We start from the raw sequence: 22,947 nt of genomic DNA on the forward strand, positions 1-22,947 counted from the left end.
CGTGTTTTTCCCAATCTTGAATCCCATTCCCCCACCCGGCCCCGGGGGGCTTGGCCAAAAAAAACGAGGTTCGTAAAAAACCGGGGGTTCCCCTCTTTTAAACCCAGCCGCCCCCCAATTTTTTTAAACGTTGTCTTCTCTTGGCTGCACATTAGAATCACCTGGGAATCTTTTAAAAATCCTGATTCCTGGGCCTCATTCTCCGGAAATTCTGTTTCTTTGTTATGGGGCGGGGCCACAACATTAGTAACAAAGAAACAGAATTTCCAGAGGATGAGGCCCAGAAATCAGGATTTTAAAAAGATTCCCAGGTGATTCTAATGTGCAGCCAAGGTTGAGAACCACTGGTTTAAAGGCTCCATTTCTGTGCTGGGTTTGCATAAATGACTGAGCCAATCCCCGTGCTCTCAATTCTACCACTTTTTAAACTCACCTTCTTGGATGAAATTTGGATTTAAGATCTGAAAAACAAAAAGAAACAGAGAATTGCTGAAGTCCTAACCCAGTATAAGAGAACGGAGACTTTTACCCTATTGAGTAAAAAGAAGCACAGGTTAGGGGGAGGGAGCAAGCCCAGAGCCCCGCCTCTGTGGTTCGTGACCGTGTCTCCATCACAGTGACGACGAAGGGCCCTGGCTTACTCTCCCGTCTACTCTGGTCGGTCGCATTCCTCCGGGTGCCCTGGGCGCAGGCGGGGCTGTGCTGGCCACAGCAGGCCTTTCTTTTCCACCGCCTCAGTTGCTCTTCTCCCTGCCACGTGTGTGCCCCCCCTGCCCACCCTGTTCGGCACCCACTCACGTATTGTGATGGCATCGATTCTTTCCAGAATCATGAATTTTCAAAAACAGAGGACCTGACATTTATCCAATTGGAAGGGTCAATGGCATGAACCACTAACCACAAACCTAGTGGTTTCCTTCCAAACGGACCCGTCCCCCCAAGCAGGGAAACGTCTCCCCAAGCAGCTACATGCCCATCCCTCTTGTCCCCAGCACAGCCTCCTGCATCCCAGGCCTCCATAGGGCAACTCAAGAGCCACTGACCTAATGGTTTGAGCCCTTTGGCTGCAGAGGGGAGAAAACGGAGACTTGGGCCGACTAGACTTGTCTGGTGCCAGGGCCAGTTGGCAGAGGCACCAAGGGAGCTCTTGGCACATCCCACGCTGACTGCCTCGTGACAACACGGGTCTTCTCAGAAAGACACACCTTCCAGCCTCGCCATGAGGAAAAATTACCTTTCCTCAGGGGGTGGAAGCCTCGATTTCTCTCCCATCTTTGTATGACCTCTAACCAAGCAAGTCCAGGTCATCACGCCTGGCAGGGGGACCCAAACAGGGCCTTCAGAGTCAGAGAGGCTGGGCTCATCTCTTCTATTTAATGTGATTTCATGCTAATTACTTGAAATTTATTAGCATCGATTTCATCTACTATAAAATGGGAATAAGTAATGCTTCGTGCAAAGTATTATGAAAAATAATTTATGTCAAGTGCTTAGCACTATGCTTGACAAGAACAAGTCTTCAATGACTTTAAATACAGATGATCTCATTCTGATCATCCCTCTTCTGCTAAGCAGCCTATTGTGGCAGTGGCTTAGCTCTAATAACTTATCTTGCAAACTCTTCTTTCCTTCATAGTGAAGCCGGAAAGCTGATGTGCCGTACAAACAGCCCTGGGGCGTTCACACTTAGCGCCCTGTATGTACATCGGAGGGGAACATGGCTTCTGTGTGCTCCTCCCTACACAGGCAGCCGGATGCCCTTGGGAACAGAGATGCGCTTCCTTCTCTGGGTTCCCCTCTGCAGACCCGATGCCTAGGATGTTACCCAGGTTTTCAGGAAGCAGACTGCCCAGCAGGCCTGCGATGCCAGGCCTGGGCTGAACGGCCCACGACTGGCCACTGCAGCGCCCTCTGCTGGTCTCGAGAGGCCACTCACACCACTGTCTGGCCTCCCTTTAATTGTTGGTTCTCAATCTTTGACTTGGACATCTTGGAAAACAAAAAAAGACCGATGCCAGGGCCTCATGCCCAGAGATTCTGTTTTAATTAGTGTGTGTGTTGGGGGGATACAGGCAGCAGGAGCTCTGAAAGCTGCTTCAGGTGCATCAACATGCAGCCCGGTTTGAGAGCTCCGGAAAGTTCCCTCAATTCAAGGGAACTGCTCTCAGAGAAAGCACTTCCTGCCCCTGAGGCTCTCCTGAGGTGGGGTGGGGTGGGGTGGGTTAGGGTGGGGGTAGGGGTATGTGGGGGGTAGGGGTGTGTGTGGGTAAAAGCTTCTGCCTTCCCTACGTCTAAGAGACTCTGCTATGTGAGGAGACATGTAGGGGACTGCCCCTAACCATGGGGGGCAGCGCCCCCATCATTTGTTGGGGGTGCTAAGGAGGCCATGCATTTACCCGCCTGGCTTAGGTTGAGGCAAAGAGAACAACATCCGAACCAGCCATTTCACAGCCAAAGAACAAGAGACTGAGAATATCATCTGAAGTCCCCAGTGGTTTTCTCAGGATGGGATAAAGGGCGGCTTTCCCCGCATTCGAACAACATTCGCCGTCTCTTCTGGGCCGGCGTGAGGTTTCGTGGACACGGAGGTGTGGGCCGTAGGCCCTGCCCTCAGGATTTGGAGAATGTTGCCTGGATTTGGGTGATACTTTTCTTTCTCTTCTTACCCAGCCTTTCCAAATATTCTTCAGTCAGAATGTCTCACTTCTTAATAACTTTTCTTTCAAGGAGAAAAGGCGCAGCCAGAGCCATTGACTGTAGGCTCTTCAAGGACAGGAGCCACTCGTCATTCCCCTTGTACCTCAGGCCCAAGCGTGGGGTCTGCTGCACACCGGGCATTGAATGCATGTTGGCCGAATGAGTGTTTGATCTTTGTTCTCATTTCAGTTCTCCTGAGAATTGAGGACTGGTTCACAAATAGGATCTGGAAATAGGGCCAAATGGTCCATAAAATAATCCCTTCTGGTATATTGCAATTTACCAGAGCCTGTTTTCAAACACAGGTGGCAGGCAAACTTTTTGGGAAGTGATTAAAAAGCAACAAAACCGGTAGCCTCTGAGAGAGGAGGTATCTGGGCACGAGGGGTTGTGAACTCTGAGCAGACAGAACGCAAAGAACCCAGACCCTAAGCCAGATCAGCTCTCCTGCCTTGGAAGCATTCTTAAAGCAGCTCGGGCCTCGGTTGTGTCTGTGACTTGGGGACAATAATGCCCACCTGGAATGGTGTTGGGTGTGAGGATTCATTCACTGATGAGGGTTTTTGTGAGCTGACCCTTGGTCAGGTGGTGGTGTCCGGCAGGGAGGAAGGCAGACATGCTCGCTGCCTTCCTTGGGAATCCGCTGTTGAGTCTATGGAATTAAATGACATGGGTTCAGTGGCCGGGTGGGGCCTGGCTGGTGTTACTGACCAGCCTTCCACAAGCATGAAGCACGGCCCTCACCCTGTCCCACCCCCACTCCATCAGAAGGACTCCGGTAAAAACAATTTGGGAATGTGGCCAACTTTGCTCAGTGGCCTGTCTTTCCCATCCCGATGGGAATCCACAAGGAGCAAGACAGGGAGTCCACGCAGGGGCCTCTGAGAGGACACAGATGACCAGTGGGAGAGATGAGTGGCCGTTCCCAGGTTATAAAATTGTACGTGGGGTTCACACCAGGCACTGTGCAGCACTTTTATAAGACAGCACCCCCACTACTGCTTAGAGGACTTCTCGCCTTCTTTCTCGTTCTCGTCACAACGCCAACTGCGGTAAGTACGTTATTAAACACGCGCACTGGTTAGAAAGCAGATCCTCCCGGCCTGGGTGCAGGCTTCAGTGGGGAGGTTGGAGAGAAAGGTGGCCAATAGGCTTTATTGCAGGTTCTCTATCTACAAGGGCTGGGGGGAGGCACCTGTCCTGATTGCGCTGCACGAGGCTGGCCCAGGTACTGCTGGGAATGGTGACGATGGCACTGACTTGTGCAGCCTTCTGGAGTCGGCACAGGCTACTCACAGCCTCCTTCATTGCTGCCCCCCCCCCGCCTGCCCCCAGGGAGGAAGTGCCGCACAGGGGTCATATACTTCCGTTTCCAGACGAGACAGGGAAGTTCATGTAAGATCCAGGAGACGGTGCAGAGGACTGGCCCTGACCGCTCCTTCCGCCACAGCGTTCCGTGCAGAGGCAGGGTTTTGGGAAAAGTGTTGTGAAAGTTAGTCACTGATGCCAAAGGCCTACCTGCTCACCTTTGCTCTCCAGCCCATCTCTACCCAGTCCTCCTCGTTAAACTCCTCCAGCAAGGACCAGGAGCCTGGGCAAACCCATGCTCATGATTTCGTGAACTTTGACTCTGGGTTGTGTCCACAGAAGATTCCTTGTCATGTTTCTTCTTTCTACGTGGAAGCAGATCCGAACGTGGACTGGAGGAGGGCTGTGACTGCCTCTCACGCTGTAGTGTAGGAGCCTCTGTATTGGTCTATGGCTCCCTACGGACGGACTTCAGGGCCCAGGCGGGCAAGGACCGTGTTTTGTTGAGTGTTAATGCCTCAGAGCCGGGCACATATTTGTCAGAGCCAGGGAAATGTAAAGGGGTGGGATCCTAACTCGGGGGAGGAGAGGGGAGAAAATGCCTTGCACGAACTTGGGCGTTTTCCTATTCCCGTTACTTGGAATGTGACTTGCTCTGACTTCATCGCCGGCCCGTGTGGAGACTCAGCCAGTAGTGCTCTTCCCTCCTCCATGCTCCTCCCATAGCCCTGACCACGTGCCCATCTATCCTAGCATCTTCCCCGCAGTTACTGCCCCACGAAGCTGTGAGTCCTTTAAAGATGACCACCCTTGTACATGTCCCTGTACCACTTGTTATGCTGCTTAACAGAGCATTTTGCACATAGCAGGAGGTCAAGTATTTGTTGAAGCAAATTCATGGAGGTCACACAATTAGCAGATAAGGACACTGGCCTCCTGACCGCCTTGTCTAACGATCACTGCTCATGTGTGAAGGGACCTGAGGTGTCAGGCTGGGACCTGAAGGGCTCATCGTAAGCTGCCCTGTTTCTTGAAACCGAATGCTTCCCTTCCTTCAGAACAGTCTGGGGGGGTCGTGCAGAGTGGCAGACGGGAAAGGGGGGAGAACTGGAACCCAAGACGGATGTGGTCGTGGGGAAAGGTGACACTCTTTATGTGAAATGCACATGCTCTCTCTCTGGGAGACCAAAGGCCAGAGGACGGGCCTGGCATAGACCACGTGGGGAAGAGCTGCTGAGGACCCGGGTCTATTTGAACAGCAGAGGGCGGCAGGGGGTAGTGCTTTCTCCTGGATGAAAAAACCACCACCATGTGGTCCATCGCCCCTTCGTTCTTCCTGCTGGAGAGAATGCCAGTGTCTCCTGGATGTTCCTTCAGAATGGGAGGGCAGGGAGGTAGCAGGAGAGAACGACAGGTAAAATCAACCAGCACCGAGGAGCAAGCTAAGCTCTGAAGACATCTTGAGTCCATTTTTCTTGCCAGTCAATCAATGCCCACGATTCTGACTCGACGGCCTGACAGTGAGGCTGAAATCTGTCTAGAAGAGCAGGTAACCACCGACTCCAGAAAATCGCCCCACCCCACCTTTTCTAAACCCTCAGCACCAGCCACAAAACACAGTTCAAAGCTACACAGCGAGAACGCGACAGGAATAAACATGGTCAAAAGAAACTCAAAATAAATGCCCTAAACTGAACTCAGCTGCTCATATGAACCAGCGTTTCTATTCTCTGCCTCTTCCTTCTACGCCCTTTGTGCTGGTTCATGGGAATCTGTGTTCAGAGGAGGAGGGAAAAGGGTGTTAGATGATTTTCGGTAACGAGAGTTGGCGATTAAATGAACAGATCTAAGAAAAACAATTTCTAAAAATTTAGGTTTGATTTCTAGTTTGGAGGTTTAACCCTTGATGTTTTCAAACTGGCCAGACCAGACATGATTTTCTGAATTTTTAGAAAATAGTTTTCTAAATGTTTAGAAAATCTTCCTACCTCTGTTCATTCCTAAATAAACACAAGCTGCAATTGAACACAAGTAAATGCAACTCAATCCCAAATGGCAATAGAACTGTCTCTGAACTGGTTTCTTACTTCCCAACTCTTTTCATTATCATTTAGTTCTAAGTATTTCTTCTTCAACTTTGATTTATCTCTTTGACCTAATTGTAATAGAAAATATCTTATAATTTCTAAACGTATGAGATTTTTAAAAATTATCGTTTTGTTACTGATTTCTCACTTAATTGCATTGTGGTTGGAGTGGTTGGCCCATATGATACTGTTTCCTTGATTTTTTTTTAATGGGACTTGCTTTATGAGTCAACTTTTGTAAAACGTTCTGTGGCTTCTTAAGAAGAATGTGTATGTATTAATTGTTGGGTCCGGGTCTCTGTGGATGGCCGCGGGTCAAGCACATTGTTTTATGGAGATTTCTATTCCAAATCCCTCTCCCTGCCCTCCTTGGTATTTTGGTTGGAGAACATTGAGTGTGTCCTCAAAAATTAAAAGGATGAAAATAAGACTTTTAACAGAATGAAAAAATCTATAACCCGTCCCACAAAACAGTGGAGGGGAAAAGAATGCAAGGAGGAGGTTCACTGGGTGTCTGCGTTGCTCTCGCGGTGCTCTCAGCAGCCTGGGTGCCGGTCGGGAAGGGCTGGGCTGGGTGGAGCTGAGGACCGTCCCTGGCGGTGGTATAACTTCCTTTTCATAGTCACATTGCCAGCGTGGAGGCCAAGATCTTGACTTTGGATACAGCCTTTATGGACGAGTGTTTTGAGTTCTCATCCCTATCCCCCCAACTTTTTTTTTACTGAGTGAAACAACCTCCCAGAGTCTAAGGTCCCACAACAGGTTAAACCTGGCTCTGAGGACAAGGGGGAGTGCAAGGTTGACTTGGGGACTCAGCCGCCAGATAGGATGCCCACGCCGGATGCCCTCTCCCTGGCCCTCCACAGTACTCCCTGCAATACTGTAATGCTCTGTGTTATTAAATTCTGATGCAGTGAATTGCCTAGGACAGTGGTCGGCAAACTGTGGCTCGCGAGCCACATGTGGCTCTTTGGCCCCTTGAGTGTGGCTCTTCCACAAAATACCGACTTCTGCGCATGGGCCGCAAAGTTTCAATCGCACTGTACGTGTGCGCCCGCACATGGTATTTTGTGGAAGAGCCACACTCAAGAGGCCAAAGCATGTGGCTCGCGAGCCGCAGTTTGCCGACCACTGGCCTAGGATATCTCATCAGTGAGCCTGCAGGTGAGCCTTCACAGCACGGGTGAGCAGGGCTGTGGGAGGAAGACTGTGGCCTTTTCTCCTCTAACAGCTGGTCCTGAGAGCAACTTCTCCCGGGTCAATGGCCCTTCATAATCCCATTAGCATGCACCCTAAGTGACATGGGCTGGGCCTCCACTCGGGGCGGGAGCCACAGGACACGCATGACTGAGGGTGTACGTTACGATGGCTGCGTTGGCCTGAGAAACCCATGGAACTTCCTTTCCGGGCCTCTATGAATGGACTCCTGAGTCATTGGGAAAGGGTGGGGTGAAGACAAATAATTGCCCCAATTGTCAAAAGACTTAAAAAGTTGTTGAGGAAGAAATTCTCCTCCAACCAGCAGATGTGCAACAAGAGAGGGCCTGGACCTGACCCTCCTAAGGAAGTACCTGAGCCTCAGTGACAGGCTTCCTCTGCATCCCGCGCCAAGTCTGGCCCCTCAAAGCACCACCCTCAAACCTGCTCTTTCCATTGGCTGAATAAGCATGACCTCTCTGGAGGGTAAGAGCACCCCATCTTCCCTGGGTGGTTGGAAGGAGCAGAAGGCATGACAGATGTGAGTCCACGGAGGACCTCTGGGAGAGACGCCGGCTCTGCAAGCTACACGCCTCGGTGGCAGGATGTAAGTCCGTCTGCACGCAGGGCCGGAACAGAGCGAGGCAAGAAGAGCAGGTCTCCAGGCCAAACCCGTCAGATGTATTACAAAGAAAATATTTTGTGAAAACAAAACGAGAGGAATGTGATGCTTCACTTTCTTTTCTCCAAAGAGCTCTTTTCACACACAAAAAAATTCTTTTTATAAAATGCAGAAACAGGCGCGGGTGGAAACTCACTGGCGGTGCCAGGAGGTCAGTCACCGGACAAGGGGGCGTGTGTGTCCTTCCAGCTGGCTGGCCAGGAGGCTGAATGTGGGACAGAGAAGCCGCTGAGGTGGGAGCGACAGGCCAGCTCTTGGAAGACCGGAAGCTGGAGCTGGGGAAAGTGGGGCTGGGGAGGGAAGAAGGGTCCCCTCCAGCTACTCCAGTTCTCCCCCGAGCAGGGAGCGGACAATCCAGCCAGGTCTCAGGAGGCCGTTCCTGCCACGGCCCCTGCAAAGCACGTTTCTGGAGCAAGACAGGGAAGCTTCTGCTTCTTCTTCTTTTGGGGTCTCCTTGTCAGAATCAGAAGCTCAGGAGAGTGAAGGGTCTCTGAGTCCTGGCAGCTCACCTTAGGTCTGCAGGGCGCTCAAGGTTCCCCATCACTTACAGCAGCCCCTGTGCCCGGAAGCCATGCTACCGCCTACAGAGAACCCCAGGCCCAGAAAGGCCAATGGCCTGAGCCCTCACAGCGGCCTGAGCCTGCACAGCGGCCAGTGCCCGGTCTGGAGTCCGTTCTTCCATGTGAGGCTGCCTTTGTGTGATTGTTATTTAACTCGTACCTCAGCCTTGCAAAGCTGAGATGGGCGGAAATGATACTCCTCTTTGTTGAGTTGGAACATTGAATAACAAATTTGTACCGAAAACTGGCACTGGCAGGATTTGTGTTTTAGGTTAAAACCACCCGGAGATGGGGCGCTGAGGAAGAGCAGGTGGCGAGGGTGGGGAACACCAGGGACACCCAGGTACTGCCTTCAGGGCACCTTCTCACTTCCCAACAGAAAGTGACAACACCCTCTGCCTCAGTTTCCTCTCTACAGGAAGCCCCCGTCTTCCCAGGGGCTGGAGGGAGGAGGGGCTTGGGGAGTTATGGTTTAGTGGGTACAGTTTCAGTTTGGGATGATGACAAAGCCTGGAGATGAATAGAGTGACGGTTGCACGACTTGTGAAGGTATTGAATGCCACTTAAAAATGGTGAAGATGGTCAATTTTATGTCATGTATGTTTTACTGCAAGTTAAACAATACATGAAAGGGACGGGGCTAACTAGTTTTCCAAGTTTTGTCGACTCTGAAAGTCTATGATTCTTACCCTAATTAGAAATTTTCTCCCCAATTAGCTTCACCTTTCTAAGTGTCTTCTCTCCCTCAGCTGTCGGAACCTCTCCCACAAGATCCCAACCCCGTTCTTCCTACAGATAGTGCCCCTGAGGGAATGCCTCCGGGCTGGCGCTGTGCCCACGGGGAAGGTCTGCATTTGGTCACACCGAGTGCGAGATACAGTCTTTCTGGAATCCTGACCCCCTCTTCCTCCGATGGGTTGACCTTCTCTGCTAGAAGTGCTATTGGGCATTAAAACAATTAAGATGCATATAGTTAATTGTGCTTGACCTAAAGGCTGGGCGAAGGATCCCCGTCCCTGAGGACGAAGGCTGGGAGGCTGGGTCAGGCCTCCCCGTCGAGCACGTCATGTGGCCAAACAGCAGTGCCGGGCGGGAAGGCAGGTGCGGGAACCCAGCCTCCACACAGTCCTGACAGCTCCTCGGAGTGGCATGGGTGTGGGAACCTGCCTCACCGGGGTCCTAAGAGAATCCAGTAACGCTCAGACTTCTCAGAGATGGGTGCTGACTGGAGGGCCGGGCCGAGCCCCAAGCCCTGGGCCTGCTCTGGCCCAGGTACCAGGCAGACACGGGTGGGGCAGGACGGAGAAGCTGCCGGGTGGGCACCATCACGTCTACCCTCCTGGCAACGAAAGGCAGTCTGTGGTCTACGCTGTCCTGGGAAATGGAATGAATATCGACGTGTCCCCAGGAGAGCCAAGTGTCTGTGTTTCGCCTGCTTGGACTCTTCCTCCACGTAGAAACCTTTATCTCAGCTACCATAGCCCCTCCACTCCTATTCCCAACGTGTGGCCAGTGCAAGGCTAGGAAGGCAAAGAAGTAAGCCAACCCAGGGACAGCTCCCAGGCATTTTTGGAGCCGTTCGCCCTGAGGTGTGGTCGGGGCCATCAGGTGAAAAAGGGGTGCTGGGTCACGAGGGACCGCGCAGACCTGGAGGCCGCCTTGTGGCAGCGAGTGGCATAGCGGGCGGTGCTGGGAGTGTGTTGTAATTGAGAACATGCATGAGTCCCTGCAGGGGGAGGGAGGGAAGCACGGGAGCAGACTGTTTCCTTTAAATAACGGGATGTCCTCCGAAAGCTTTGTCAGTCAGATTCCTAGGGTCCGAGGTGACTTATTGTCCTCTTAGCTACGAAGGATGTGCCTATATATCTCCCTGAAACAGTGCGGTGGGACATATGCCAGCTCTGAGGGTAGCAAGCAGCTTGTTTAAGCAAGGACCCTGGGAAACGGCTCCGTACAGGAACCCTTCAATCCACCAGGTGAGAAGAAAGGATGCTTGGGTAGTGACGTGCTGTGGAGGCCAGGTAAGAGCCTCTGCACGGCTAGGAGTGGCATCGACGTGCTGGCACAGGTCACGGGTAGGCAGCCAGCCGGGCAGGACGCAGCAGCGACCTAGCATGGCACGCACACAGGGCCAGGGGGTCGGCCAGGGCTCCAGACAGGCCCCAGGCCAGGGAAGTGAAGAAAGCTCAGTAGAGCACAGGGACACATTCCTGAGGAGACAACACCCATTACAATAATCGGGGTCAGAAGACAGGAGTGAGGCTGGGGACCAGGCTAGGCCTGGAAAGATGCTCAAAGCTCTCCCTTGACCAGCGAGTGGGCTTCTGGAGGTGGCCTCCCTCCTGTTTCTCAAGCCGGGTCTTCCAAGCACAGCTTTCTTCCGGTGCACCTTTGGCCATTCTTGTCTGCAATGGACAGTGCACTGAGGTCCTACTTACCCACCCCTTGAGGACCCTCAGCTCACCCAGAACAGTTTGCCTTCCTGTCTCTGACTTGTTATTTGTGCCCGAGAAGCCTAAGCTAGCGGTGATGCCGCTTTCCCTCAGCACCTGCTCCTGTGCTCAGGGCTAGCTTCACGGTGGCAGCTCAGTTCAGAGGAGCTCGCTGACGCTTACAAGGACCATATGGCACATATGAGGGCCGCACACACACCAGCCACAAGAAATGCTGGGTCAACCAGAATATTTGCAGCTTCCAGCCACACACCCCTTGAGAGTTCCAGCTCATTGAAATGTGAAAACGTCTTGGGCATGCATCAAGACAATGTTTGGCTTTCCTCGATTCAGCATCGACAGCCTCATGCCTTTGCTTACGTGCCTCCAGCACCTCTGGGGACCCACCTCATTCAGCTGTGCAAAGGCTGCAAGCGCTGGAGGAACAGGAGCCTCAGAAATGCGTGCAGCTCACAATGCGGGGCTGAGATGTGTGTGCGCGCACATGCACACGCTTAACTAAATGCAGAATGGCCCCGGGTGTGTGCTCCTCTCCCGGCCTGCATTCCCGTGCCCACTTCTTCCTCTAAAGGGCAGAGTAGCAAAGCCACTCTTCTCCCCCAGGCCCCCCGAGCTGAGAAAGGTCCCAAATTGCCTTCTGGAACACAGGTATCTGGCTTTCCCCTCCCTCCGCTTACAGATGACATCTCCAATACATGCCAGCAACACTTAGGCTGGAGGTACAGGGCCACCAGGCATCTACAAGCCGACAGGTGTGGGCCCCACGGGAGCAGGGAAAGCAGAGCCAGACCGCCCCCCACACCCCCAGCATCCTCAGTCTCTAAGACGCATTTAAACTGCGAATGCAATGCTCACTTCCTCCCACCGCGGAGCACTGCACAGGCCCGCACAGGCCCACACCGGCCAGATGTAGCTCTGCGGCCGCAGCCACATCCACAGGGGACTGTTTGGTTCTGGCGGGACTCCCACTTTCAACCGCTCGTCTCTGGCCGATTCAACTCCATCGGCATCTTCCACAGCTGCCTTGCCACATCTCGGGCAGCGTGGTCGTTCTTGGGTTGTGTGGTGGTTGTCATAATGTGGTGGTGGATTTCTTTGGGATCAGGTCAAATTAGAATAAAAACAAAAAATCCATCTAGTTAAGTGAAAAGCTTAGGGCTATAAAAAAATTATTTTTTTAAAAAAATTCTCTGCTTTGTCCTTAGAGGAAATTTCTAAACTTTTATCCAGTATTGGAGATGGGGGCACAGATTTGGAGAAAAGCATTTCAGTGATTTCTGAAAGTGGTAGGGAACGCCAACTCCAAGTTTGCGCGAATCCTCTAGGGCAGCGGTTCTCAACCTGTGGGTTGCGACCCCTTTGGCGGTCGAACAACCCTTTCACAGGGGTCGCCTAAGACCATCCTGCATATCAGATATTTACATTACGATTCATAACAGTAGCAACATGACAGTTATGAAGTAGCAACGAAATAATTTTATGGTTGGGTCACAACATGAGGAACTGTATTTAAAGGGCCAGAAGGTTGAGAACCACTGCTCTAGGGTTTGCACATTCACAAGGGTTTCATTCATTGTGGGCCAGGTGAGCGTCCCGTTCCTATAACCCCAGATCGTTTCCAGCCGAGAAGGAGCTGGAAGGCGATTCGAAGCTCTTGTTGGTGGAGGTGGTGGTTCCATCCCACATCCCTGTTACCCCGGGTGTGGGAAGGTCCCAGGGCAGCGTTTCAGTCTCCCTGTCTCTAGAGAGGGGGCCTTCTCAGGGCTCTGTTCCTTCCTTCGGGGTGGGCACAGCCACTGCCTGGGAGCTCTGGGCGCCGGGCAGAGGCAGGCGCTGGCGTTGCTGCAATCGCTCATTTGCTGTCAGCCAGCTGTGCACAGTGACTGGGTGCCAGGTCTCTGCAAAACCATGGTTAGAACATGATTTTGCTGGAGTCTTGAAGGAGGAATAGGTCCCGTTGGAAGAGCCAGATAAAGAGAACAAAGGGGAGAGAAAAAGAGGAAAAGGGGAGGAGGGAGAAACAGAAGTGGGGAAAGCCAAAACTAATGGGTTCTCGTCTCTCAGCTGGAAAACCAACCACTATTTATAATGCCATTTTCCATGAACAAAAAATTGTGTTCTACGTTTCCAATAATGAAGCTGGGTATCTTCTACACAAAGCCAAACCCGCCAAAAAAGAAAACAACAAGCAAGCATTTAAGAGAAACACAAGCGTGTGTTCTCAAAAAGATATCTAGGTAGAATTTTCTATCAAAATCCAGCTGCATTACGTTTGTTTGTTTAAGTTGGGATGGAACACCCCGAGAAGCCCTGACATAACAATTTTCCTTTGCCTGACGGGTCACTTTAGCAAGGCCACGGTCACAGAGCACATTACAAAAGACAATCAGCGTAGGAAATAGGACAACAATAGCTGCTTCTACCTCCATGCTAGTATTAGGGTCAAGATCGTCACACTCTGACTCCTCGGAGCTGTTCGTCTCCTTGGTGGGCAGCATGAGGAAGGGGGAGAGAGAGAACACAGTTAGAACACAGGCAGCTTTTGCTAGAGAGCGAGGAGAACGTCAGAGAAGCGCGGGCAATGGGCAACCGGGCAGAGGAAAACCCGGGCGGGGTGTGGTCGCCAAGGCGGCAGCATGCTCTTGTCAGGAGTGGAGGCTGGGAGCTCGTCCCACAGGAACTAGCAATGGAAGCAACTGCATGGAGCATGAGAGCTGTCGGATCGAGACTGTGGTCTTCGGTGAGGCTGGCCTGCCCAGATGAGGGTGAAGGAGGGAATACAATTTCTTTTCCCCAAGAAGGACGTTAGAATGGGTTTTGGCCGTTCTTATTTGCTCAGGAAGGTGGGGGAAAGTGCCAGGTAGATAATCACACATTATAGCAGAATTAAACGTCAGCAGTCTAAGTTCCATTTGCCAGAGGGCAAAGTGTAAAGAAAACGGATCACACTGTTTTGAGACAGGAGGCAACCAGGGTCTGCCGAGGCCTAGACTCGGCAAGAGTAGCAGGTGGATTATTACCGAGCAGACTCGGGCGTCACCAATGTGCTGCCCTTCCCTGCCATGCACAGGCTGGAACGTGATGTCTGAATTCTGGGGAAAAGAAATGAAACTTGGCCAAGGACACAGTGGCCCTTAAATTCCAAACCTCAGACTTGACAGGGTTGAGGGTTTGGAGAGCACCCCTCATCTCCTCACCCCACATGTACCGTCTAACCTACGATGCCAAATGGGCAACTCTGAGAACTTTGTTATGAATCAAGCACCTTGCGTTTCTAAGGGAATAATGCTGCAGATAATTTTGCTATAAAACATCTGCACAGTATATAGTTATGAAAGAAAAAAAAGAATACTTACTTATTTGAATCGAAGTTGCCAGGAGAAATAAAAAATAAAAAATAAATTGATCTTGCATGCAAAAACCTGTTAAACTACCTCCCCTCTGGCTCCCACGCTGGGAAGAAAGATCCCCGTCCCCCCGGTCGCCTCGTGAGGATGCTGCGGGGGGAGTGGAGGGGGTGGGATGCAGCTCCGGGATCCTTACTCACTTTAACAGAGACTTTGTGGCCCAGAATATCCTTGGGTTTACGAGGCCCTGTGGCTTCATTTTTACCCGAGTTCTCCACTTCCGCCCGCTTTCTCATGCGTAGAGTATGCCATGAACATGACTTCCTGTTGTACCAAAAAATGCACCAATCAAAATGGCAGGTCAGGGCAGAGACAGGCAGCAGGTGGGCTGGCCACCTGTGGGTGCGTCGGTAGGTGAGGGGCTCCCGTCATGCCCCGGCGTCAGAGGCCCCGAACCTGCACGCCAGCTCCGTGATGGGCAGCTGACCTCACCTCCAACGGGAAGCGAGCGAGGATGAACTGGCCCTCCTGAGATGTGCAAGGTGGACCGCAGTGTTTGAGAAAAGCATGAGCACTGAGTTAGGAAACTCTACCAGAGGCAACTTTTATAAAATACTGATGAGGTCTTATAGGCCTGAGGCAGTCCCTTCTTGAGCGGTTTGGTGGATAAGGGAAGAACGGGTGGTGGTGGTAGGGGAGGTGGTTGGAAAGATAAAAGGAGTTTATTCTCTAGTGTTTAAGTTACTGGCACTTCCCTGGGATCAGATATAGAGACGCAAAAGGACGATTTTGAGGTTTCCATCTTGTTATTTGTGTTTGGACTGTGGCCTCTCCCAGACACTGTGGTGTCTGGGAGATAGGATCTTCAGGGGCTGTTGACTCATTTATCGGGATATCGTAGGATAAAGCAGTGGTTCTCAACCTTCCTAATGCCGCGACCCTTTAATACAGTTCCTCATGTTGTGGTGACCCCCAATTTCATTGTTACAAATTGAACATAATTAAAGCATTGTGATTAATCACAAAAATAATATGTAATTATATATGTGTTTTCCGATGGTCTTAGGCGACCCCCGTGAAAGGGTCGTTCGACCGCCAAAGGGGTCGCGACCCACAGGTTGAGAACCGCTGGGATAAAGGGTTTGTGGCCTATGTTCTCCACATCACTGGGTGTTTGTACATGTGAGGCTCAGTCAACCACTAAGAGGTCCTAGGGTTTTCCTGTTGGGAGAAGAACCAACATGTGCTCTCAGGGAGGCGAGGCCGGCCATGCCCTTTCCCACTGTCCTAACTTATTTTTCCCCATGAGGGGGGTGAGAGCTACATCTTCACAGACCTGCCAAGAGAAGCTCAGAGCAGAGCTCTTGATATGTTAGGACTCAAAGACAAAAACCCCAGAAGCCATGTCCCACATGGTACGAATGACCTTGGTCAGCCATAATAATTCCAGGTGTGGCCGCAGATTCTGGACGAAGCTCTAATAGTGTCTGAAATAAGTGAGGTAAGTGAGGTTGGCTTCCCTTCAGTGTCTCCTTGTCCAACGTAGGCCTATGCAGGCCAGAGCTCAATGAAAAGAGCTTCATTAATGGAGAGAGAAGACAGAAAGACATATAAGGTTTAGGAGGATACTCCAAAATGTATCACATCCCCTCCACAAAATTCCACATATGTTAGGAATTTTAGGAAGTTCTGAGAAAGGTGTCCCCAAAATATTTATCATTAACACACGTGGTCAAAAATCCAACTTTCTGAGTAGGCAAGAAGAGCAATCATAGTCACATTCTCGAATCTTTTGGGAAAGTGGGATCCCTTTAAAAGTCCAGAGTCTCTTGGCCAGACCTTCTCTTGTCGCTCCTAAAGAGGCAGGCTGTGAGGGACCCCTGCATTCCAGCTCCTGGCCCACCTGCTGTACCTCAGTGAGACCCAGTCATGGAAGCTCATCTTAGGTAATATCACTCTGTTAGCTTTAGAGTTTCATCTTTGCTCCAAATCCATGTTTCTAACCCTCTCTGAGAACATGAGTCAGGCAGGTCCTTGCTGAAGACTCCTAGGCAGAGAGCACAGTGTGTGTGTGTGTGTGTGTGTGTGTGTGTGTGTGTGTGTGTGTGTGTTCAGTCATTACAACCCTCTGGGTCATTGGGCATGCTCGGTGAGACACTAGAAACGTTACAAACAGTGCTTAGAATGGGGACTCAGAGCAATACAAGTGGTGGGACAGGCTCAGCTTCATGTTCTTCTTCCCAGGAGAACGCATCCTCATGGTCTGGGGAGCTCCCATCTCTTGGCCACAAGCCCAGGGACTGATGTGGAAACAGGGTTTTGGTGACACTGGCCCGTAGGCATCACACGAACTCTGACCTCTGTGGTCACAGCAGGCCCCGGGGAGGGTACGGTGCATGTCCTTCACTGATAAGTGACACCCACTCTCAGTCAGCTGCTCGGCTCCACCTTCACCACCCCTTGTGTAAGAGCAGCTGACAAGGAACCAAAGTGACCGATTTGTATCGATTCTGTTCTCTCTCACCCAGCCTGACCCCTCCTACCGTCCCTCCCACAGAAGATGGGAAAAGTGACCAATAGACTGGAAGGCGAGGAGGAAGACCTGCTCAGAACCTGCATGATTAGATCACAAGTCATTACGTGTCCATCCTGTAAGGCCACTGATTCATAACAACGTCAATGCTTGGAGGGCCTTTGTTCCCAAGGCTTCTTAAAGGGGACCACAGCCAAGTGACTTTAGGATAAAATGCATTGGGCCTCTCTGTGCCTTACGGGACACGGCTGATTCCCAGATGGGCCTGTGGTTGCCTAGAAAGGCCAGGGCCAATTCAGCAGCCTCCACCCTGGAGCTGGAGAAAGGGCCACAGAAGCACAGCTCCGTCGGTGACCCTGCTCAGACATCTTACAGGAGCCCCTTCCAACCCTGAAGCCATGACCACACAGCACAGAAAGCAGCGGGGAGGCAAGCCAAGCACTACTTTCTACTCTAGTCATTAATTTACGCCAGCACCTCGAGGCCGCCCAGGTGGACAGTATCCAATCTGCCTCCTTCCTCATCTCAGAGGTTAGAGAAAACCAACAGGGGCTATTTAGAAGGGAAGACTGGGTGGGGTTGGAGCTTTAGCAGCTGATTGTCAGTGCATTCAACCAACTTCTAAAGCATAGAAAAGAAAGGAAAAGGAAAGGAGTGGGGGGGGGGAGGGGGAGAAGAAGAATCATTTGCACATTTAAAAGTCCCAGAATAGTGAAATGGGGAAAAAGGGTCAACTAGTCTTGAACCTCATTAAAACATGCTCATGGTGAAAATTTATTTTACATATTTAAAATAGTACATTTAAAATTATTAGTTACATTACAGGTACAATGATGAACATTGTGACTCTCCATTATATTGCACAGCCTGACTTCATCCATATGGGTTTCTTTAAATAGTGCAAAATACTTTATACAGGAATGTGTTCGGAAGGGTCTTTGCAACCAAAATAAGGAAAAGAAATATCTTACAAATGACCATGAACATATATTAAACGCACAGGGGAGGGGAAATTAAAAAAAAAAAAAGTACAATCTGTACAGAGGAATTGCCATAGACAACCAAAAAGTTCCCTCTCTCCTGGGAGAAGCAGCGGGCCTCTGACCTGCACAGGTCTGGCATTTGTGCTAAGGTAATTTTTTGGTGTCAATCAAAAAAATATATATATCAGCAACTTAATCCAATATAAATAGAAGTCCAGTCCAGTGAATCCTGTGGTGGGGCACGTGGAGCCACGGAAGGCATGCTGTCACCTAGGGTCTCAGTAGGGCTCTTTTCTTAGCGAGAGGGAGAGGGGGGAAAAATGAACAAAAATTATAAACAAAATGGAAAGGAGAACCACCGCCACTACCATCCATCCACAAAAACAAAAGATTCGGGACAATCCAGCCTGGACGCCGGGCTGCGGTGGCTCCGGGCCCTCAAGCATCGCTTCCGTTGGTGGCGCTGTCGCGAGTAAGCAGCAGTAATTCCCTACCGGGTGTTTGCATTTTTGTGTTCTTGGTTTGTTTTGGAATTTTTTACATCCACATACTCCTCTCCCGGGGAAGCCACCGAGGCACTTACTTGATGCTCCCGTCACTATTTTCTGCCGCCGCCGTGGCTTTGGTGAGGGGCGCCAGGATGCTGCCCGGGACCCAGCCCTCGGCCGCGGGCGAGTGGTCGCTGGCAGGCTGGTACACCAGGCACATGTTCTGCTGGTTGACGGCGAGGACCTGGACCACCTCACCTTGGCTCACACAGATTTCATTCTCCTTCAGTGCATAGTAATCTTTGATCACGGCCATGGACGAGGTCCCATTGCAGCCTCCCAGGTCGCTCTGCTGGGAGACAGGGCGAGAGGGACCCAGATACAAGAAGGCTGGGGCACACGGCCTGCTCTGCATCCCGTGTGGGTAAAAGCCCACCCTCCCACTAGCAGGGGAAGATGATTTTGAGTAATGACATTATATTCATAAACATAGTCTTGTTTCATACAACATATAGGGTGTCCCCCCAAAAATGTATACACACACTTTGAATAATTATAAAGGCAGTATTTATTAAAATAAATTTCATTTTCAAAGTTGAGCAATCAGGTGTTAAAGTGTGTATGTATTTTTGGGGGGACACCTTGTATAACCGAGGGTGAACAGGTAGAGATACTGCTGGCCTAGGTAAAGATGTAAACACACCTTCCACCTGCAAGCCCCTCCCTAGCATGCAACCTTCCTGACTACGTCTTCTGATTAATGGAAGGAAAAGCATGGTAGTGGCACAGGGGTCCATGAGCAACTGGGCAAAGTGAGGTCAGGGCAAAGGTCAAGCTAGAGGTCATAACCCCAAGTGGAAAGAACACAGACCCTTTGATACACTTTTTTCTTCCTTTTGAAAAAACATTGGTCTTACTCTGTTCCTACATTCTGACCCTCCTTGAGACAGGAGTAACAATGAGCCATTTGCCCAATTCAAAGGCAAGGTCATGACCTATCCTGCCCCAATTCCTGTGGGGACAGAACTCCTCCAGTTTCCCCTATTCTCATTTATGCAGAGGCCCTGCCTCTGTGGCCTTTTCACATGGCTCTCCACCAGGGAAGCTGCTTCTAGACAGACCTGTAAGTCCCAGGGAGGCCTGGCTGCCTCACAGAGCATGGTGAGAGCCAGAAATTCTTCAAAAAGCTTGACAAAATGCCAATGTGACTTCAACTTATGCACAAGAGCAGGGGTTTTAAGATGGAACATCATTTCTAGGTGATGTGATAAAATAGATCGGTACAGTTACTCTAATACAGAACTGAAGTCAGACACTGTTAATTAAAAAAAAACATCAGTGTCATCTAACTAGAGGCCCGGTGCACAAAATTTGTGCACTGGGGGGGGGGGGTGTCCCTCAGCCCAGCCTGCACCCTCTCCAATCTGGGACATCCCTCTCATAATGTGGGACTTTTGGTTCCCAACCACTTGCCTGCCTGCCTGATTGCCCCTAACTGCTTCTGCCTGCCAGCCTGATCACCCCCTAGCTAGCCACTCCCCTGCCAGCCCGATCACCCCCAACTGCCCTCCCCTGCCAGCCCGGTTGCCCCAAACTGCCCCCACTGCCGGCCTGGTCACCCCCAACTGCCCTCCCCTGATGGCCTGGTCACCCCCAACTGCCCTTCCCTGCCAGCCATCTTGTGCAAGGGTGTGACAGTCAATTTGCAAATTACCTCTTTATAGGATAATTTAGGTAAAAAGAATAAAATCAGAACATGTATACCAAAATGTTCCTATTCACCGACCCACTGAGTTTTAGAGGAAACTGAGGCCTAATCTGATTCACTAACTTGCTGAGGTTCTAGAGCAAGTGAGTTGCAGAATTGGAATGGAAACCAGATTCCCTAATTCCTCATCTTTCCTATTTGTTCTCTTGCTCCTACTACCTGGTGGGATGAAAGGAACTGTGTAGACTGAGTCTACACTTATGTCTGTGGCTGTCCTCATGGTGATGTCTGCATGATGGATTATCAATGATAAGTGTTTAATCCAAGACTGGCTTCCCCATTCACACACACGAGTGACTTCTTGCCACATTAACCAGTGGGTGGTGAAGAACTGTGAGTCACTTCGGCAGCTCATCATTAGAAAAGGCAATGTCTTTAAAATGTCAAACACCAGAGTGGTGCCTTTTAGATCACCTACACCACAACTCTTTATTTGGTGTAAATCACCTGTTTTCATAATTGCGACTATGGTAACACCTTACACTTTTATGGAGTTTCTGCTGATGACTACTGCTCTTGAACACAGTTTCTGAGCCAGAGGGAACTGATCTAACACACTCAACTTGCAGAGAAGAAAGAATAATTGAGACTAGTCTGTATCTAGTGGGCTGTTCCTGCTCAAATGATCAGCACAAAAAGATGCTACTTCCTACAGTGAGCCCTGAGGCCATGCCCTCAGGTTGGCAAGGATGGGACCCATGGGCTGTCACTTACCTTGCTGGCCTCAAACTTGTCTCCAGGCTGGTGGTAGTCAAACCCTGGACTGCCATTGGAGGTAGATATCTTCAGGGGTGGCAGAGGCGGGTTATAGCTGGAGCCCTTTGGGGGCTTCTCAGAGCCCACAGGGATGGAAGAGTAGGGCCGTGGGCTGGCCTGGGGAGTCCTGGCAGGCGGGGCCCTCATCACGGCCGAGCTCCTCTCCTTCCGCTGGTACTCAATGGGCGACTGCAGTGCTGCAGAGAAGAGCGACAGTTACTCTGAGCTCTGGGGATCCCACAGGGTTTGGGAGCTTCTTAGGTAAGGGCTCCATGCCAGGCACAATGGGGATACAGGAGGAAGACACTACCCTTGTTGTTAAGGAACTTATTTACAGTGAGAACTAAGAAACCTTCCTGAATAATGAAAATACAAAGCCCAAGTAGTTGCTGTAGGTGAGGTGCAAAGTGTTGTGCGAAAGGAGGGAGTGTGTGGTGTGGGTGCCTGTGTACAGGTGGTGGCGATAAAGAACTTCAGAGGAGGTCCGGCTGTCAGGCTGTGCCGTGCAGGCTCTGCAGGAAGGAAGCAAGTGTGGCGTGTGCCTGGGGAACAGGATGGAACCATTACGTGGAGCACTGGGCCATGGGTCTCCATGGAAGAGGAGGTGAAGCAGGTGGGGGAGGCAGAGGTGCCATGTGTGAACGACCTAGAAAGCCAAGGCCCATGAGTCTGGATTTGATTCTGAAGATCATGAAAAGTGAGTGGATTCATGAATGTGAACATTTTAAATTCAGACTCTCTCACCACAGCCAGGCTTGGAGGACATTAACCTTGAAGCAGTTGGGAGGACAGATTGGAGAGGCTGAGACAGAAACAAGCAAGAGGCCCAACTCAAGCAGTAGCAGTGGGCATGTGGAAGGGATTCGTGTGGCAAGTGTTCTGAAGGCAGACTAGACTCCGACCCCGCCTAGGGGGTAAAGAAGGCAAGAATCGAGGGTCACACTGGTTTGGAGACTGGAAGAAGGGTTGTCAAGGAGACAGAGGAAAAGCTGATTTGAAAGAAATGACGTGGGCTTTGTTTCACTGAGTTTAAGATAACAAAGTTCCAAGGTCTGAGTCCTAAAGAGGTACAGCCAGTCAAAGGCCACCGAGGTCAAACTCTGTAATGACGACATCAAGGACTGGCCAGATAATGCTGGTTTTATCAGTATTTGCTGTAACAAATACTTCCATGGGTTACCAGCTGGGGCCCAGAGAACTTCCCATTATTGGAGCATTTCTATAGTGATCGGTATGAACTTCACCAGGACCCAACATTGGCCACATTGCCTTCCTATTTGCAGTCTCAGGAGGGAAAGACGGGCTCTGAGATGCCCGCACAGGACTCTGTAAGCAGGCCTGGCCCTCGGCCATCGTCACATCCTTGTCTCCCGAGTGTGTCCAAGTACAGAGCAGGCTCTGCCGGAGCCCGGCCTTTCTCCCTGGAGAGAGCTCTGTGGGCTTAGACACTGAGGTGTCTATAATCTGGCCCAGCAATAGTTCCATAATCCACTAACATTAGGAGACAAGTCTCTTGGAACCAGGGCAAAGTCTGAATCACTGACTGCTCAAAGAAATGCAGTTCTATGCTTTATGTAGAGAGACTTAAGTCGAGTTGTGAAGCAGGCCCTGTCAGACTGCCCTCCCAAAGCAATACCTGCTACATGGAGTTGGGGTGCTCAAATGTTTGAATCGAGTCTATATCTACACTAATAAAAGAGAAACATGCAAATTGGTGTCACTCTGCTATGCCCACCAGCCAATCAGGATGAGTATGCAAATTAATCCAACAAAGATGGATTAATTTGCTTATGCAGGCGAGGAGCGAAGACTGAAGACGACTGAAGACTGAAGACTGAAGACGACTGAAGACTGAAGAGGCTTGGCTTCTCCGCTGCAGCTGGAGCGGAGAAGCCAAGCCTCGCTGCTGCAGCCGGACCAAAGGCCTGGGTCCCGGGTGCTGGAGGAAAACCTGTGCCGGCAGCCAGGGGAAGGAAGGCCTATTGCGCGAATCTTGATGCAACGGGCCTCTAGTTCTTAAATAAGCCACCTCCAGAGCCAGTGTTCTGCCACCAGCCTCAATGTGCATAACTTAGGCCTTTGGATGGG

At 50.9% G+C, this 22,947-nt stretch overlaps 1 protein-coding gene across 1 annotated transcript in view; it reads right to left on the minus strand.

Annotated features, from left to right (window-relative positions):
* The window catches only part of LOC111826831 (kalirin-like), a 109,355-nt gene that overhangs the window by 20,134 nt on the left and 66,274 nt on the right, over window positions 1-22,947 (minus strand). Inside the window, 5 exon segments of the mRNA XM_023757347.1 lie at window positions 434-461; window positions 13,408-13,467; window positions 14,532-14,655; window positions 18,431-18,687; window positions 20,818-21,056. Of these exon segments, the coding sequence (XP_023613115.1) occupies window positions 434-461; window positions 13,408-13,467; window positions 14,532-14,655; window positions 18,431-18,687; window positions 20,818-21,056 (708 nt within the window).

This window comes from Myotis lucifugus, unplaced genomic scaffold, assembly GCF_000147115.1.
Source record: "Myotis lucifugus unplaced genomic scaffold, Myoluc2.0 scaffold_105, whole genome shotgun sequence".
NCBI lineage: Eukaryota > Metazoa > Chordata > Mammalia > Chiroptera > Vespertilionidae > Myotis > Myotis lucifugus.